The 19,119-nt window shown below is 43.6% G+C and overlaps 1 protein-coding gene across 1 annotated transcript in view; it reads right to left on the bottom strand.

The window, feature by feature from the left end:
* The window catches only part of lamc1 (laminin, gamma 1), a 51,005-nt gene continuing 31,886 nt past the window's right edge, over positions 1-19,119 (bottom strand). The window contains exons 4-27 of the mRNA XM_060873914.1: positions 16,085-16,251; positions 15,443-15,749; positions 15,093-15,191; positions 12,876-13,012; positions 12,637-12,759; positions 12,245-12,434; positions 11,831-11,943; positions 11,243-11,464; positions 10,892-11,080; positions 10,556-10,801; positions 9,865-10,018; positions 9,630-9,772; positions 9,375-9,553; positions 8,668-8,821; positions 8,382-8,587; positions 8,222-8,301; positions 6,431-6,568; positions 6,214-6,358; positions 5,987-6,136; positions 4,475-4,589; positions 3,459-3,658; positions 3,217-3,375; positions 912-1,011; positions 1-804 (exon numbers count right to left, since the gene is read on the bottom strand). Of these exons, the coding sequence (XP_060729897.1) occupies positions 548-804; positions 912-1,011; positions 3,217-3,375; positions 3,459-3,658; positions 4,475-4,589; positions 5,987-6,136; positions 6,214-6,358; positions 6,431-6,568; positions 8,222-8,301; positions 8,382-8,587; positions 8,668-8,821; positions 9,375-9,553; positions 9,630-9,772; positions 9,865-10,018; positions 10,556-10,801; positions 10,892-11,080; positions 11,243-11,464; positions 11,831-11,943; positions 12,245-12,434; positions 12,637-12,759; positions 12,876-13,012; positions 15,093-15,191; positions 15,443-15,749; positions 16,085-16,251 (3,973 nt within the window). The 3' untranslated portion in view covers positions 1-547. The remainder of the gene's footprint in view (positions 805-911; positions 1,012-3,216; positions 3,376-3,458; positions 3,659-4,474; positions 4,590-5,986; positions 6,137-6,213; positions 6,359-6,430; positions 6,569-8,221; positions 8,302-8,381; positions 8,588-8,667; positions 8,822-9,374; positions 9,554-9,629; positions 9,773-9,864; positions 10,019-10,555; positions 10,802-10,891; positions 11,081-11,242; positions 11,465-11,830; positions 11,944-12,244; positions 12,435-12,636; positions 12,760-12,875; positions 13,013-15,092; positions 15,192-15,442; positions 15,750-16,084; positions 16,252-19,119) is intronic.

The following is a 19,119-nucleotide window of genomic DNA, read 5'->3' as shown; positions in this document are numbered from 1 at the left end:
TGGGTTTGAGCTGAAAGGTGAAGTGGATGCCGAAGTACAAATTGTACATGTTGCTGTTTGTGGATGAGATGAATTGAATACTGTAATGGAGGAGTGTGTGAGAATGTGAGAGAGAGAGAGAGAGAGGGAGAGAGAGAGACAGAGAGAGAGAGAGAAAAAAAAAAACCACAAATAAGATTCCTTCCTTGTCCGTTTTTCTAAACCAACAGTAAATATCTGGGGTTGTAATGGAGCAAAGAGTAGGAGGAATAAAAGTTCTGGAGAATTCAAGACTTTTTTTTGTGCATTGTTGAATAGCTGGGTTAAAAAAAAAAAAAAAAAAAATTCTACTGGCTGTATATTGTTGGGATTGATAAAGATAAGAGAAAAAATATGTGTGACTTCACTGATGAATAAGAAAACACAGCTAAAACAAACAAAAACCCATTTTGGTAAAAGACGGCATCTTGCCCCGAATGTTAGACGGCGACTGGTGTGGTCGAGACAAGAAGAAGGAGAGAGAGAGAGAGAGAGAGAGAGAGAGAGAGGGATGAGTGGTGGAGAGGGGTTAAGGCCGCTCGAGGGATGGCGTGTTGAAGCAGCCATTAGGAAGAGTGTTCTTGATGTCGTTGAGGTTGGTGATGTCGGCGCGGATCTCACGGATCTGCCGGTCGTAATCGCTGATCATATCCTCTTGGCTCTTGGCCACGTCGTTCAGCTCCTTCAGCTTCCTATCCAGGTCGCTGCCCGCCATTTTCTCCTTGGCTTCGTTTAGCGATCTGTCGATCTGCTCCAGCTTGCTCAAGTCCACCTTGTCGATGTTGCCTGGACAGACGAGAGCACGGATGAATCACAGTGTTGAAATAGAAGGAAAAGAAAAAAAAAAAAATAAAACGATTTTGTAGTAATGTATGTGAGAATGCCCAGCTCACCCAGTTGGCCGAGTAAGTCGGTGATGGCGCTGAGAACGGTGCGGACGGAGTTTTTAGCTTTACGGGCATTTTCTTCTGCTTCCTTGGCGTTGTCTGATGCCTGTGGACGAGATGGATGAAGTAGACATGACGTTACAGTGTAAATGTTTTTTTTTTTTTTTTTTTGTGGTTTTGTTTTATTTTTAAAAATAATCGTGTGAACCTGAAGCACAGGATTAGTCCATTTAAACTCCTAGCGGTCTACGTAATGACTTTGTATAAAAGCAGTAATCATGTTTGATGCATGTGAATCCAAGAGCACCAAATCTTGGCCCAAATCTGAGGTAAAGATTTGAAAACTTTCATGTTTGTTGCTACCAGTGTTGGGCAATAACGCGTTACTGTAACGCAGTTACTTTTGACAGTAACTAATACTCTACTCTAACGGTTGTCCGTTACTTTTTTAAATGAATTCATTTTGGCTGAAGTGTAGCCTACAGACTAACCTGTGTACAGCAGCGAAGCATTGTAGGATTGGTGGATGCCAACATATGGGAATTAATGGGAATATATGGGAATTAATGGGAATATATGGGAATTAGCTGGGAATTTTTAAAAAAATGCAGAGTTGCCTATAACAAGGAACTTAAATGTAGTTAAAAAAAATCTTAACAGCATAATTTTGTTTAAAACAACAAGATTTCATGCAGTTTAAGTTGAATTTGTACCCTGCGTTCCTCGGTCACTTGCACACAGCACACTGCTTACTGGAGGGCCATTGAGGCCAAACCCCCTGCAGGTACTTACCATTCTTCCATAACATGCACAGTAACACTTTATTTTAGGGTCATTTAACTTGTTGCTTATTAGCATGAATATTAATAGAATATTGGGTATTTATTAGTACTTATTAAGCACATATTAATGTCTTATTCTGCATGACCTTATTCTACATTCTTAATTGTACCCAATACCTAAACTTAATAACTACCTTAGTAACTCTTAATAAGCAGTAAATTAGGAGTGTTACCACATGTACAGATCATTTGATGACCCTCTCCCACACACTCACTCACCCCCTCTATAAAATAATGTTTATTACAATTATTAAGTTTATTATGTTTATTACAAGCATAATAATGTGCATTATGCTTTTGTTACCCAATGAAATAATCAATTAAAGTTCTACTTCCAATTAAATCAGTCAGGACGTCATTTTTAAAATTTGCATTACCTTGCATGCATGTCTGCTTATGATCAGACAAAATGTTTATTTATGTTTTTATATAATATAGTTTATATTAAATTTCCCTATATTTCCAATTAATTCCCATAAATTCCTGTAAATTACCATCAATTCCCGGAAATTTACCGGAAACTTTCCGCCCCTTTGCAACCCTAATGCCAAACACTGTAAACACTCTGAAGACGCCGCACTGTGGGCGGTCAAGGCGAGATCAAGACGGGTTTCTCAAAGTGGAAACATGCTCATTATTTCACTTTAGTTGAGCATAAAGACAAAAACCTTTTAGTCAGATGTAAGCTGTGTCTTTCTGGTTCGAAGGTCCGATCTACTGCGATAAACAGCAACTCCAATCTGGAGGTAGAAACTACACGCCTTGACGATCCGCCGTCCACCGACGCCTAACCCGGTGTCGGTGGACACACTCGAACTCCAGCCAAACAACAGGGACTAGATTTTAACCGGACTGTTAACCAGGGACAGATCAACAAACAGTGTTGTGTTTGTATAGACCATAACGCATAAAAGGGCATTAATGGGAACATTAAAGAACGTTCTTTAAAAAGTAACTAAAGGTTTACTTTTAACAGTAATGCATTACTTTTTGGTGTAAAGTAATCAACAGAGTAATTGAGTTACTTTTTGAATGACGTAACTAGTAACTGTAACTAGTTACTATTTCTTAGTAACTAGCACAACAACTGGTTGCTACCTCACTAACAATACTGGCTAAAACAAATTTTCCAATTAATTACGTTTTTTTCCCCCCTTTCACTCAATTTGCAGGCCCATGTATGAGTATTACAATCTTAGTTTCCCAGCAGTGGTGTATTGTTTTACTCTTTCCTCAAAGCCAGTCTCTCTCACAGCTGATACCAACACGCTAAATACTGACAGTTTTAAAATAAAAAATAAGAACAAATAATTAGCGTCCGACTGCTGGAACACAACTGAATACATTTTTTCATTCATTTGTCACTCTACTTTATCTCGCTGTGAAAATTTCAAAGCACAGCAGCGAGTGAGTGAAACTGCGTCCTGTCTGATGCTTGAAACTGATCCCATAGCGAACGCTATATTTACCATCGAAGCCATCATCATGTCCTGTGCTGCCTCGTCTTTCTTCTTCTCCAGCTCGTTCTCTGCGTCTGCCAGCTGCTTCATCATGTCCTTCACCTCGTTGTCCAGTTTCATTGTGTCGCCAAAGGCTTTCTCTGCCTCGGCTTTGGTTTTAGCTGAACCCTGCTCGGGAGAATGTGGAAATGATTACTGTGTGTTACTGAGTGATCCAAAGAATTCGCTTAGCCCTGTCTGACCGTACATACCTTCTGGACGTTGTTGGCGATCTTCTCAGCTTCCTCCGCCTTGGATTTGGCTTCTTTGGCGTCGGCCGCCGCGTTGCCCAGGGCTGCCTCGGCCTGCCGGGTCTTCTCGTTGGCTGCGTTGATCGTCGCGTTGATTTGCGGAATACGTCTCAGTGCCTCCTCCGCTGTGGTCTTGTTGTCGTTCACTCGCTTATCGAAGTCTACAAGGAGACGGGAGCGGCACCGATACAGGGATGAAAGATCAAACACAGAAAACGTTTAAGAGGAACTAGATCAGGGATTCAGAGATGATAATAATATGACCATGGATGCTGCATTAGACCTGATAGCTCAAGGCAAGTTGAATCATAATAGCTGGGACTATATAAAAAATGTTTTAAAAAAAAACACATTATAATAGTCATATTTAAGACAACTCATTATTTAAGTAATAGTCATGAGGTCTTATACTACAGGTACAAAGATAGAATATTTGGGTATCATTTTTTTAAATTATATTGAATCCTGTGATGAGTTGTAATCAATGTAAAGAGATATTGAACTCTCCGGGAACTGAACACTGAACTCTACAGTGAGGTTTTTAGTGATTGCTACGGCCAAATTTGCTTGATTTTGTGTGACGTGACGTGTTGCGCTGGCTGCGTCCTGGCTCAAACCTGCAGTGATACTGAAAATGTGCAAAATCCTGAGGGACCGCTTGTCCATCCATCTATCTATCTATCTATGCATCCATCGTGAGAATGCAATACATGAGTGAATGAGTGAAGCCGGCAATTATTTTCTTGAGTTTTCTTGACGCTCGCAAAATCGAGAAATACCGCTCATCTATCCATCCATCCCTCCCTCCATCCATCCATAGATCCATCATGTGCATGCGATACACAGTGTGGCCAGCAGATGGTGCTCTAAGCCAGTTTAGAGTTCCGAGTTTGAGACGCGCTGAGAATCATCGGGGATTTCGAGTGGACTTGAACTATATACATTTTTGCCTATTAGAAATAAACACGCTCGTGTACCTCGGAGGTTGTTGAGGATGTCCTGGGCCTCCTGGAATGTGGAAAGGCCTTTCTTTGCTGCCTCTTCTGCCAGAGCCTTGGCTGCATCCGCGCGCGCCAGCAACTGATCCGCTGTCTGAAAGGGGGCGGGGGCAGGGGGTAAAGGGGGGATTGAGAGAGAGAGAAAGAGACAGAGAGAGAGAGAGAGAGAGAGAGAGAGAGAGAAAGAGAGAGAGAGAGAGAGAGCGAGAGCTGTAATTATAATTATTCTTTTTTGTATATGAAGTAAAAATGAAAAGTGTCACAGAAGTGTTATTTATTTGTTTGTTTTTTTTGTTTGTTTGTTTGTTTATTTATCATGCCAGGATCATTTTACAAAGCCTGGATCCTGGATGTACCCATACAGCGTAATTTTCCTGATGTACAGTGTGCACAGGGATCAGCACCTTCATTAGCGTGCCATTTCAAGCAGTTCTAATTATATGACAAAGCTGTAAAAGACTCAAAAGATTCATCATCTTTCTCATCTGTCAGCACTTTGAAATCTGGACCTCCCTGCAGCCAAGTGCTCTCTCGCTCGCTCTCTAAACAAAGAAATTTGGCTACTGTTTGAAAAGGAAAGTAAATGTTGCTTGTTTAAACAGGGATTAGCAAAAAAACAAGGACTTCAGTGTAGATCAGAGGCCGTGTGCAGCTTGTATTATAAAGTCAGAAAGCTAAGTAACAGAGTAATGTGTGTTAAAGTGTCAAAATAATAAGAAAATAAATATGTAGGGACGAGCGCGCGCGCGGCCTCCTCTGTGATTCGTGATTTTGTTTTTTCCTGACAATTCAGGAGAACATGACATACTGAGCGCTAGCTAGAAGAAGAAGGAAAATGAAGAAAGGAAAAAAGGAATTAAGAAAAGCAATGTACATGCAATGAAAGAGGAAAAAAGGAAAGGAAAAGAAAGAGGAAAAAGGGAAAGGAAAGGAAAGAAAAGGAAAAAGGAAATTAATGGAAAGAAAATGAAAGCGGAAAAGGGGAAAGGAAAGGAAAGAGGAAAAAGGAAATGAATGGAAAGAAAAGGAAAGAGGAAAAAGGGAAAGGAAAGGGGAAAAAAAGGAAAGCAAAGGAAAGGGGAAAAAAGAAAGGAAAGAGGGAAAAAAGGAAAGGAAAGAAAGGGAAAGGAGAAAAAAGGAAAGGAAAAAGGGAAAGGAAAGGAAAGGAAAGGGGAAAAAAGGAAAGGAAATAAAAGGAAAGAGGAAGAAAGGAAAGTAAATGAAAGGAAAGAGGAAGAAAGAAAGGAAAGAAAGGGAAAGAAGAAAAAAGGAATGGAAATGAAAAACGGAAAACAGGAAAGGAAAGAAAAGGAAAGAGGAAAAAAGGAAAGCAAATAAAAGTAAAGAGGGAGGAAGAAAGGAAATGAAAGGAAAGAGGAGGAAAGGAAAGGAAAGGAAAAGAGGAAAAAAGAAAGGAAAGGAAAGAGGAAAAAAGGAATAAAAGGAAACGAGAAAAGGAAATATGGAAGCAAGGAAAGACAGAAACGCTACCTGTTGCTCGGTCTTGCCCTTTTCCAGCAGTCTGCGGACATCGTTTTCTTTGCCTCTCAAGTCTTCCCTCAGGTCATTGTATTCCCCCTCGGTTTTATCGATGAGCTTATCCAGGTCTGACGCCTCCTTCTTAATTTTATTGGCTTCATCCTAAAAGCACAATGTTTCTTTACTAAGTGATTTACACAGTAAAACCTTTCAACTAAAGCAATAACCGGCATCTTTACCTCTAGTGATTTGACGTCAAATGGAGGCAGGCTGGTCAGGTTAGCGTAGATCTTCATGGCCTTGTCTCCTGCTTCTTCTGCTTCGGATCGGATTTTAGTGGCCTGTTTCTCCAGGTTCTTGGCCAGGTCCTTGGCCTCGTTGTACCTGTAGAAGATGTACATTTCATGAAGGGTGCTCTCATATACAGGGAAGCAAGTCTACTCTTGGGAAACATACTTCTTGTTCAGGTCATCGATGTCCTTGTTTATCTTGCTTTCGCTGTCCAGAGTCTTCATCAGCAGGTTGTAGGCCTTCGTCGAAGTGTCGTTGGCATCTTTGGCAATTTTTTCAATCTGATCTGCATCCGTCTTATGCCTACATAGAAGAAATGCAACTGGTCCAGTAAATACTATCCAACTCGAGTTGTTTACTGTTGCTGGAGGACATGTGAGGTGCTTAGGATTTTATTCACCCGCTCAGAAAAGGGGCGGAGCTAATTAAGAGCCATTTATTCATCCGGTGAACTGGTATATTGTATAAATATGCTTTTCTCTACATGTGTAACGAACAATCTTAAAAAAACTGGAACGATCTGACTCACAGGAAGAAAGGAGGACATCTTGAAGGTGCATAAATGGTTTTGGTGATGATGAGAGATTTTGTATAGATAGAAAGAAGGAAAGGGAAGGGACGGAAATTAAAAGGAAGGGAGGAATATATGGCCGAGAAAGAAAAGGACCTAAGAAGAAAATAAGAAAGGAAAATAAATTGAAAGCAGGAAAGGAAATGAAAGAAAGAGAGGAGAGGAAAAGAGAGGAGAAAAGAGGAGAAGAGAGGGTGAGATGAGGAGAAATACAAGAAAAAAATACGGCAAGGGAAGGGAAGGAAATTAAAAGGAAGGGAGGAATATAATGGCGAGAAAGAAAAGGACCTAAGAAGAAAATAAGAAAGGAAAATAAATTAAAAACAGGAAAGGTAATGAAAGAAGGAGGAGAGGAGAGGAGAGGAAAAGAGAGGAGAAAAGAGGAGAGGAGAGGAAAAGAGAGGGTGAGTTGAGGAGAAATACAAGGAAAGGGAAGGGAAGGAAAATTAAAAGAAAGGGAGGAATATATGGCGAGAAAGAAAATAAGAAAGGAAAACAAATAAAAACAGGAAAGGTAATGAAAGAAGGAGGAGAGGAGAGGAGAGGAGAAAATAAGAGAAGAGAGGAAAAGAGAGGAGAAAAGAAGAGAACAGAGGAAAAGAGAGGGTGAGTTGAGGAGAAATACAAGAAAAAATATGGAAAGGGAAGGGACAGAAATTAAAAGAAAGGGAGGAATATATGGCGAGAAAGAAAAAGACCTAAGAAGAAAATAAGAAAGGACAAATTAAAAACAGGAAACGAAATGAAAGGAGGAGGAGAGGAGAGGAGAGAAAAAGAGAGGAGAAAAGAGGAGAAGAGAGGAAAAGAGAGGAGAAAAGAAGAGAAGTGAGGAAAAGAGAGGGTGAGTTGAGAAATATATGGCGAGAAAGAAAAGGACCTAAGAAGAAAATAAGAAAGGAAAATAAATGAAAAACAGGAAAAGTAATGAAAGAAGGAGGAGAAGAGAGGAAAAGAGAGGAGAAAAGAGGAGAAGAGAGGAAAAGAGAGCAGCATTTATCAGACACTCTTATCCAGAGTGACTTACATTGTCTTATTTCAGTTTATACACCTGAGCAATTGAGGGTTAAGGGCCTTGCTCAGGGGCCCTGCAGTGGCAACTTGGTAGACCTGGGATTCGAGCCAATGATCTTCCGATCAGTAGTCGAACACCTCAACCACTGAGCTACCACATCCCAGATAAGAAGAGAAGAGAGGAAAAGAGAGGGTGAGTTGAGGAGAAATACAAGAAAAATTTACGGAAAGGGGAAAAAAAAAAAATGGGAAGAAGGAATGGAATGGATTAGAAAGAAAGCAAAGGATGAGTGAGAGGATATGCTAGAGTACACAGTGCACACTGTTAGTGTGTAGCACGTCGTTTGGGACACAGCTCCAACAGGTTTACGTACTTCTCTGCCAGACTGCGAGCCTCCTCTGCCAGGAGCGTCATGTTGTTGGGATCTCCAGTGGTTGTGGGAATTTTGATATCCTAGTGAGATGAAAAAGAAATTCATAACTCATTCATTCTCTTTCTCTCTGTCTCTCTCTCTGTCTCTCTAAAATACTCACCACTTTGCTGATGGCATCCTTTGCTTTGTCCAGCTCATCTCTCGCCCGCTCGATGAGTCTTTCCGTCTCTTGCACCCTGCCGCGTGCCTTGTCCGCCAGGTCTCCGGTGTTGTCCACCGTGTTCCGGATGTTCTGCAGCCGGTTCCACTGTGTTGTCAGCGTGTTGTTGAGGCTCTTCAGGCGATCCAACAGGTCACTGTCCAACTCTGCAGCGACCGTCAGAATGAGCGGACAAAGTCGGGAAATTGCATAAATCGGTACACGAGAGAGAGAAATCGTACGCTACCTTTGCTGGCCTGAGCCTCCTTCAACAGATCCATGATCGTTTTCTCAGCCTCCTTGAGACGGTCTTCGAAGGCTTTGTCACTCACTGTGTCCTGGCTGCCCAGGTTGTCGATCAGATTCTGCAGGTCATGGAGCTTCTGTCTCTGCTGGTTCACCTGCATCACAGACAGAGAAATGATATGTTTGCTGTTACAAGGTTGACCATGCATGGGGCAGGAAGGCAGGAGAATAACAGGAAAGGAAAGGAAACCCGTGTTAGCCAAACTTCTGCAACTGTTGGCTTGCTTATGCAGTTTAGGGAACTTCACCTCAATGAGCCGCCTTGAGCTCCCACGACTCTGTCTCTGAGTCACTGATCCTCCTTCTTGGATCAGAGCAAGAACACCTGACAAGACCTGCTGTTTAGGAGAGGCTCTGACCCAGTTGTCATGGTTTGCTTTCTTGTCACTTTACCCTTCGCCTATTTTTCCTGCTTCCAACACGTCAACTTTGAGACCTGACTCTTTGTGTTGATGGCGGTTAGGAAAAAAAAAACCAAAGCTTCGAACTTGTGCAAAGAACATAACGTTTATCGTTACCCCAAAATATTTGTGTGGCCTTTATACTGGCTGATGTGAAGGTCTGGTGTTAAAACACTGCGTATCTGTATTATTCCCGGCAGGTTGTGTTCAAGGTCAACACCTACATAGTGACCTAGACTGGTCTTACCTTGTCCCTGACGAGACTGTAGCAGTTGGGACACTGCTGGCAGCCTGAAATGGAGCGGTTGTAGAAGTAGTTCTCCTCGCACATATCGCAGCGTTTACCGATGAAGCCGGGGCGACACTCGCAATGGCCGTCGTCTCTGCATTGAGCTGTACGCGAGCCCTCAGGGTCGCAGTCGCAGGCTGTGAGAAAAGACAGACGTAAAGACACGTACTGAGGAAATAATATATTTTTTAAAAACGCAATCGGGGTTCTTACGTTTGCATCCGGACGAGCTGAAGCCGAAGAAGTTGACTTCGCAGCGCTCGCAGTGCTGCCCTGTGACCCCGGGCTGACACTCGCACTGTCCGGTCTCAATGTCACACTGGCCGTTAGTGGAGCCGATAGGGTTGCAGTTGCACCTAAAGACCAAAAAAAAAAAAAAAACGATATACAGATGTTCAAAATGAACTCAACTCAGCGTCATCGCTTCTGTATTGTGCTTTAAGGTAACCTTTGGCAGCCGTTTCCACTTTTCAGGTTGTAGTAGCCGGGCTCACAGGCGCTGCAGTCTCGGTTGGTGACGTGAGGGAGACACTCACACTGCCCCGTTACCTGCATGCAGGTCTTCTGCCTGTCCACTGTGCCGTGAGGTGAGCAGGTGCAAGCTGCAGAGATGAACAGGGGAGGCATGGGTTAAAAAACCCAATAATAATAATAATAATAATAATAATAATAACAATAATAACAACAACAACAACAACAACAATAATAATGCTTTAGTGTCGCACAAAAAAATAAATACAAATAAAAAATACAAATAATTTAGTAATATTGACAGTAGCAAAAATAAATAAATAACTTTAAAAAATATTTTAATTATATATAAATAATTCCTTGTAATAAAACAAACTTACAATAATTAAAAATAATATAGAAAGTAATATGAAAGTAACATGCCAGGAAACTAAAATAAAGAATTAAAAAGTAGTGAAAGATGGCAGCACCGAGACAGGAAAGATGCACACACTCGTATTGCAACTAAACAAATGGGGCCAGCTGCAATTACAGTACAGTTTACTTAAATAAACAGTCATGAATCAGTGGGATAGTGAACACAGCATGCTTGTGTGTTTACTCTGCTTCCACATGCTGGTTATAACGGAGACTGTCCCGCAAGCCTGAGGATAACAAGGAGTACTCACGTTTGCACTTATCTGCTGGGTTGGTAGCCAAGGCGTTGCCGTAGTAACCTTCTTTGCAGCGATCGCAGAAAAAGCCGTTCGTGTTGTAGATGCACTTGAGGCACTCGCCGCTGTCGCGGTCGCAGTTGCCCACAGCGTTGGGGTCAATGTTGCTGTTGCAGTTGCATGCACGGCACGGCCTCATTTGACCGTTGACGCCTTGCGGGTTGCCGAAGAACCCGTCGTCGCACAGCTCGCATCGTTTCCCTAGGTACAGACGTGAGACGCAGTTACTACCTATACGAATGTGAAAGGAACGCAGAACCGCTGGCGTGTGTGTGTTTGCGCGCGCCGTACCTGTGGTGCCGAGCGGACAGTTGGTGCACACCACCTCTTTGGTTTTGGGAACAAGAGCGCAAGTGGCGCCTGCAGGACATGGGCACGGTTTACAGTCGGACGGTGAACCCGCCGTGGCATCGCCATAGAAACCGTCCTTACACCTCTCGCAGCTCATGCCAGCAGTATTGTCGTTGCAGTCACACATTCCTGTAGAGGACGGGGAAAAGAAAAAAAAAGTGTGATTACTTGGCCAGCACAAAAATATTACGAGTACGAATATGTTACAGACGTGTTGCAAACATGTTACAAATGGATTGTGAAAGTCACAGTTGTGTTAGACATTGTGAATGTGTTGCATATGGCAGTGACCTGTTACAGGGTCGCAGGTGTCGCTGTGGCCGTTGCAGTTGCACGTTTCACAGGGGCTGTATTGACCCAGCTCCGGTTGGCTCCTCCTGTATCCCAGAGTGCACTTGCCGCAGTGCTGACCCTCGTAGCCGGCAGGACACGAACACTTCTCCACCCAGCGCGCTGGCTCCCCGTGTCCTCGCCGAGCGGTCACCAGAGACACGTTATCCAGATACCCAGCACCTGGACGCCAAAAGAAAAAGTGTCATGGATATAGAGGTTTGTGCTCTTCTATTGCACCACTTCACTTCCCGTTGCTGGATAGATTCCCACATGTAGAACGTCTAAAAAGATCTACCCAAGATGTCCCGAAAATGTCTCGCTCTTGCTTCAATGCATAATCACCTTCATATTGTAGCTTTGCACCTGCCATAATAATAAAGTCTGTCCTTTTGAGTGAGTAACATTTTGTCTTTTGTCTACACCTGGATACTGCAATGATTTATAAAGCCACTAAAGAAGATTTCTTCCACATGAAGATTCCCTACAGATCTAAATCGACACCTGGATTTCTGTAAAGCTGCGCTGAGACATTATTACTGCGCGTACTTCTCTCGCTGTAGGTTCCGCGGATCTTGATGGACGTCAGGTTGTGGAGAAGCTTCTGGAACTCTGTGTGCCTCAGCTCTGGTCTCCAGGGAGAGTCAGGGGTGTGATGGAGCCTGTCGAACAGACAACATGCTGAGATTTGTATGATACTGAGGTTATCGTTGGGTTATTTGGGATACTGTAAACGTCCAGTCACTTCAACCCAGCCTGACCGTTCACCTCAGATCTCTCGCATCAAGCAAGAGGGCAAGTTATTGTGTAACTCACTATTGTGTGCACCTGAGACTGCGGGGTATGAGATAGCAGTTATGGAAATACTCACTTTGTGTGCTTTTGCAGCTGCCATGTGACTGCCTGATCGAATAACTTCACGACATCATGAAGTTGACATGACGGCAAAGTACATTTGCTCACCTGAACACAAAGGTCTTCATTTGGTCTTCGGGGTAAGCGTTTCCCTGTGCGATGAGTGGCACGGCGATGCGCTGCCCCGCCCCTTCAAGCACAACGTCCTCGGCTGAAAGGCGAGCGTCGCGCCGATCCACCCGGAAATGGAGAGTCAGGTTCTGACCGTAGCTCAGGATGTGGTTCCCCAAAAATTTTTCTGCAAGAACGAGTAGCGCGTTAACAATTACAGCCAGCGGAAAACGACAAGTAAAAACGTCTCAACCGCCACGGGGTGCCATTACTTTTGCTCTAACTGAATAAAAAACTCCTATTTTCGCTGCATTCATGCGTGTGCTTTCTGTTCTTTCTGCGGATGTTGTCTGTTGCACAAAGCTTATTAAAAGAATCAGCAGCTGTACCTGAAGCCACAAAGTACATGGGGAAGTAATCTTCTGACATGAGTGAGATCTCCTGAGAGCTCGGAGACCACTGCACTGGCACGCTGGAGCCGTCTCTCCGCTGACCCTTCCAGCTTTCGTCACCTAAAAAAAACAAAAACAAAACTCAATTAGAAGAAGTGAACCACAATTTCTCAAACGCGTGTGCGTGCGTGCGTGTGCGCGTGTGTGTGTGTGTGTATGCATTTAAAGCTGCTCGCCTCGTTCGAAGTTGGACGTGATGGTGTGTATGCTGTAGCCCTCGGCGCTCTCGCACACGGTGGAATGATGGAAGCAGAAGCACGGCGTACATCCCTGAGGATTCTGGACATCCAGGTTGAAGAAGCCTAGTTTACACCTGAGTGAAATATGACCACAGTCTGTGAAGTGACATCTACACACCTACTGTACTGATGAATCCCTATCTGGGGGGCTTCTGAGGGGTCTGACAATAAAGTACTGCAGGGACGATGTCGCTTTGTAGGACATTAGCGTCACCTCGGTTCACTGTACAAAATGCGTGTGGCAGTAGGATTTCTCAGGTGATGAAAATAAGTAAGCTGTGAAATCAAGAAAATTTACAACTTTACCACAGACACACACACACACACACACACACACGGGCAGGCACACATGTGTATAATTATTATGTGTTGTATTTATTTGTTCACTAGTTTAGATCTGAATTCTCGTTACATCTACACATTCCTATGAAAGCAGTTTCCTGTTGAACGTCATGTTCTCTGTGTGTGTATGCACATGTAAAGAGGGGGAAGGGGTGTACAGTCAGTACTGCGGATGGTTAAGCTGGTTGTCTGAAGGCCCTACATGGCGTTGCTCAGGGCAGTCGCTCATATCTCTGAGCTATTTTCTCCTGTCTCCAACACAGCCCCTAATTCTGTCTTCCACACATACTTCCCCAATTAGCGGTCTGTCTGTCTCTCTCACACACACACACACACACACAGAGACAGACACACACAGAGACAGACACACACAGAGACAGACACACACAGAGACAGACACACAGACAGTCACACACACACACAGACAGTCACACACACACACAGACAGTCACACACACACACACAGACAGTCACACACACACACACACAGACAGTCACACACACACACACACAGACAGTCACACACACACACACACAGACAGTCACACACACACACACAGACAGTCACACACACACACACACACACAGACAGTCACACACACACACACAGACAGTCACACACACCCACACAGACAGTCACACACACCCACACAGACAGTCACATACACCCACACAGACAGACAGACACACACACAGACAGACAGACACACACACACACAGACAGACACACACACACACAGACAGACACACACACACACAGACAGACACACACACACACAGACAGACACACACACACACAGACACACCCACACAGACAGTCACACACACCCAGACAGTCACACACACCCACACAGACAGACACACACACCCACACAGACAGACAGACAGACAGACACACAGACAGACAGACACACAGACAGAGTCACACACACCCACACAGACAGTCACACACACCCACACAGACAGACACACACACCCACACAGACAGACAGACAGACAGACACACACACACACAGACAGACACACACACAGACAGACACACACACACAGACAGACACACACACACAGACAGACACACACACACAGACAGACACACACACACAGACACACACACACACACAGACACACACACAGACAGACACACACACAGACAGACACACACACAGACAGACAGACACACACACAGACAGACACACACACAGACAGACACAGACAGACAGACACACACACACAGACACACACACACACACAGACACACACACAGACACACACACACAGACACACACACACAGACACACACACACAGACACACACACACAGACACACACACACACAGACACACACACACAGACACAGACACACACACAGACACACACACAGACACAGACACACACACAGACACACACACAGACACACACACAGACACAGACACACACACAGACACAGACACACACACAGACACAGACACACACACAGACACAGACACACACACAGACACACACACAGACACACACACAGACACACACACAGGGACTTTCCAAATTCCGACAGCTGATTAAAAGAACGTTTCCTCAGAGACCTGTTTAAAGCTGACTTTACTGGGAGTCTTTACAACATGCTGATGATGTGTTCAATTCTGGGACATAAACGCTGATGTCTAATCTGAGAACAATGTGAACCGCCAGAGGGAGAGAGACAGACAAGGAGAGGGAGAGAGAGAGAGAGAGAGAGAGAGAGAGAGAGAGACCGAGACAGAGAGAATGAGTCACACAGAGAAAAAGAGAGTCCGATCACATGGTAACGAGTGCCGACCTGTCACAGCTGAAGCCGTCCACGTTTTCCTTGCACTGACAGCGTCCCGTAGTGACATCGCACTCCTGTGTGCTTCCGGCAGGGTTGCAGGAGCAGGGACTGTGAAGGAACACAAAAATAAGAAAAAAAAAAGAGAAATATTAGCGGGCAAGAATCTACAGCCACTGAATAAACAGAGCTGTCAATATCATCTTTAAGGAAGAAGGGGGAAAAGAGAGAAGTAAATAAAAGAACTGATTAAAATTCATAAATTTAATACATGTGTTATACATATTCAGATACATTATACATTATAACACTAAACATAACACACAAATGAATTATTTGTAGCACTACAGCTTAAAGTGTACCTGCAGCCCGCCTCAGACAGCGAGTGGTACCCAGGCTGGCAGCGGTCACACTTATCTCCCATGACTCCCGGTTTGCAACTGCAACGACCTGTCGTGTCACACTGAGTGCTCAGAGAGCCAACAGGGTTACAGCTGCAGGGCAGGCAGTGCTGGTCTGGACCCAGTCTGTAGTAGTTGTCCAGGCAGCGCTCGCAGTTGGGTCCGTCCGTGTTGTGGGCGCAGTTGCGGCAGTGACCTCCGTGACCCGTGGCACGGAACAGAGCCGGGTCAAAAAAGCATTCGCTGCTCTTGCCGTTGCAGTTGCATTCTGAAACACAATCACAATTTCATTAAAGGACATTGACACTTGGATCCCAAAAGGATCCCAAATCATTAGACAGCAAAACCAGTCGTAATAACAAGAACTAGTAACTTCGCCGCCGTAGCGTCCCTACTACAGCATCACGGCTATAGCATGGCTATAAAGTCACAACTATAGAGTCACTATAACGTCACGTTATGCCTCTTCAAGCCACTCTAACTGCAGTATAAAGTCGCAAAGAAGCTCGTACGACATTATGACGTCACTACATAGTCATATAATGCCACTAGAATGTCACCGCTGTGCAGTAGAAGGATGTTTTATATATAGTTGACACTCACGCTGACACTCATTGGCGTTGTCAGCCGTGGCTCTTCTCCATGGGTGGTCGTTATAGAAGGGCTTACACACGTTGCAGTCATCACCCTCGGTGTTGTGCTTGCAGTTACACACCAACTTGCTGTATTCATTCTTCACACACTCGCTGGCATGACCGTTACATTTGCACCTGAAGAGAAAGACAACAGCAGGTGTTCATACACACACACATACATATAGCACTATGATAAAGCACACTCGAAGTGTATGTACACATCACACATCCTGTCTGTGTTTTGGGTTTTAACACTGGGGCAAGGCTGTGAGGCAAGAGCGGAAAGATGAATGTCACGAAACGGTGAACTGTTCAAATAGCCGGCACAGAATACTGTTTACGGAGCCTTTGTAGCCGTGTCACCACGTCTTTGTAGCGGCTAATGACTCGTCTTTATAGGTCTGACCTTTGAATCACTCGCCGAGTGCAACCGCGACATATTGTCTTCTTTTTTTTTTCCCCTCCTCAAAGAGCTGTAAACTAACAGGCCTCGTCTAAACACTTTCAGGTAGGGCTGTCTGAACAAATTCCACTTTTTTTTTCTCCCCCTGAACATGCATGCCGCCGAAAGCAATTCTTCCAACTTTCGTGCCAAATACAGTAACTGATAATTGGACGCAAACCATCTGGCATGTGGATTACATACTAGACCCTCCGGAAAAGGTGACAAAAGCACTGTGCTGTGAATGCTGTTAGATCACTAAATCAAAATTTCAATTCGTCTGCAGCCGGTTAGAAGCAGTCCGTCAGAGCCGTGGCACAATGCTCGGTTTGTGCTCCTGGCCGCTGTTCGAGCACGAGGCAGCAGGAACGTTCTCCTTACGGGGGGCTCTGCCTAACAAGAGAGGACTTGTGTGGGTAGTCACCTCTCGGCTATTGTCTCAGGTGTTTCTTGGCACGGGCTTATGGAAAATGTGACTGATGGAACAAAAAACAACTTGCGGAAGAATCATTTGTGCTTTTGTTTCTTATTTGGCTCCCAAACTTTAGAATAGTCTTCCTGATAGTGTTCGGTGCTCAGACACACTTTCCCAGTTTACATGTAGATTAAAAACTCATCTCTTTAGTCAGGCGTACACATAATACATCCCATAATATTCTGCACATATTAGCAGATATGTTAATCCTTATCCATTGCTTCTCTCCTTCTACCCATCCCGAGGCATCCAGACATCCGATCGTCTTCCGTGTGATGAAGATTTTGGAACTCCACTGAGATGAGGCCGACTGAGAATCCTGAGGCATCTAGAGATCTACCAGCTCCAGTTGTACTCTGTGATACTAAAGAGGAGATGTGAACTCCATGTGGTCTTTTACATCAATAACATCAACATTAATCAGACTGTATATTTATAATCACATGCTCCAGTGTCACCCATATGAGGATGAGGTTCCCCTTTGAGTCTGGTTCCTCTCAAGGTTTCTTCCTTTACCATCTAAGGTAGTTTTTCCTTGCCACTGCTGCCTGAGTCACCTCAGACTCGCTTATAGGGGATAAATACATACACATTGTGAACTACATACTGTATATCTAATATTAATTTTGTATTCTATTAATCTTTATAATTATTCTTTATAATAACCTTTTGTTCTATGTTTATGTTTTGTAAAGCTGCTTTGAGACAATGTCAATTGTAAAAAGCGCTATACAGTGATACCTCGAGATACGAGTGCTTTGACATACAAATTTTTTGAGATACGAGCTGTGATTCGACCATATTTTTGCTGTGAGATACGAGCAAATTTTTGAGATACGAGCATCTGAGCCGCTGCCGCCGAAACAAAGATCCCCAACAACCACGTGTGCTCTGTTTCCCCGCCTCAGCTTCCTGCGCCTCACTCGGTTAAAGCCGCCTTTCCACTGCACACGACGGCGATAAACATTCATTTCATATGGAGAGTCGCAAAGTCGCTGCGTGAGGTGCCGACCATCTACGGATCCGTAATTTTCGGATCCGTTAAAAAATTTTAAATTGTGCGACTACACCGCATCCGATATGCCGACCGGACAGGTTTTTATTAAAACGACCAGCAGATGTTAGTGAGGAAAGAGTGACAAAAAAGTCAAAAACAAGTGAAGAGAAAAGTGATGAAGAAAATTAAGCAAAATTAATGTAAAGAAAACAGAAATTGTAGCAATTAAGTTCAGTTAAGAGAATTTCAGTTAAGTTCGTTAATTTTAGTGAAGATTAGTTAAGTTCCATTTAAGTGTAAAGTAGCATTCAGAGTGTACAGTAGCGAGTAAGTGAACGAAAGTGAAAGTGTAATTCCTCCTAACTCCTCCTCCTGTTTACTCCTCCCTCAACCTCCGTGCGCATCTTCCGTAAAGTAAACCAGTTTATTTTTTTAACTTTCTCTTTTATTACTGTATGTTTTTATACAATATTTGTCATTTATAAATACAGGTACTGTAAATTTTTTATATTCAAAACACAAACAAAACAACTGGAGTGGAATTTTGAGAGCTGGAACGGATTAATGGGATTTCAATTAATTTAAATGGGGAAAATTGTTTTGAGATACGAGCAATTTGAGATACGAGTCACGGAACGAATTAAACTCATATCCCGAGGTATTACTGTATAAATAAACTTGAATTGAATTGAATTGTTTAGTGCTTCAAATATCGTAATTTTCAACCAGAAGTAAACCATATTTTTTTTTTTTACATTCAATATGAGCACTACCACTAGGTCTTGGAAAACACTTAAAATACCCAAGCAGTGAAGATTGGGTACCCAGGATTGTCAGCATGGGGTGTGAATTCTGGCTAGAGTCTGTTTAGAATTACAGAGGGTTATAATTTCTGCTCCGGAGATGCCATATTGTGGCTGTCGCTGCACTCTGACCCCAGCTTCCTAAGTGGGATATGCAAAGAAAAATAAAAGATTCTTCTAAACCTGACCAGGCAGATACTAAGGCTCGGTGCACATTCATGTGCCTTGCGTTGATCCTTATAAAATGAGACGTCCCTCAAACCTCAAGCACCTGTCAACACTTGAA

This window comes from Tachysurus vachellii, chromosome 7 (assembly GCF_030014155.1).
Source record: "Tachysurus vachellii isolate PV-2020 chromosome 7, HZAU_Pvac_v1, whole genome shotgun sequence".
Lineage (NCBI taxonomy): Eukaryota > Metazoa > Chordata > Actinopteri > Siluriformes > Bagridae > Tachysurus > Tachysurus vachellii.
The sequence above is the reverse complement of the archived record's forward strand: the minus strand, read 5'-3'. Positions and strand labels throughout refer to the sequence as shown.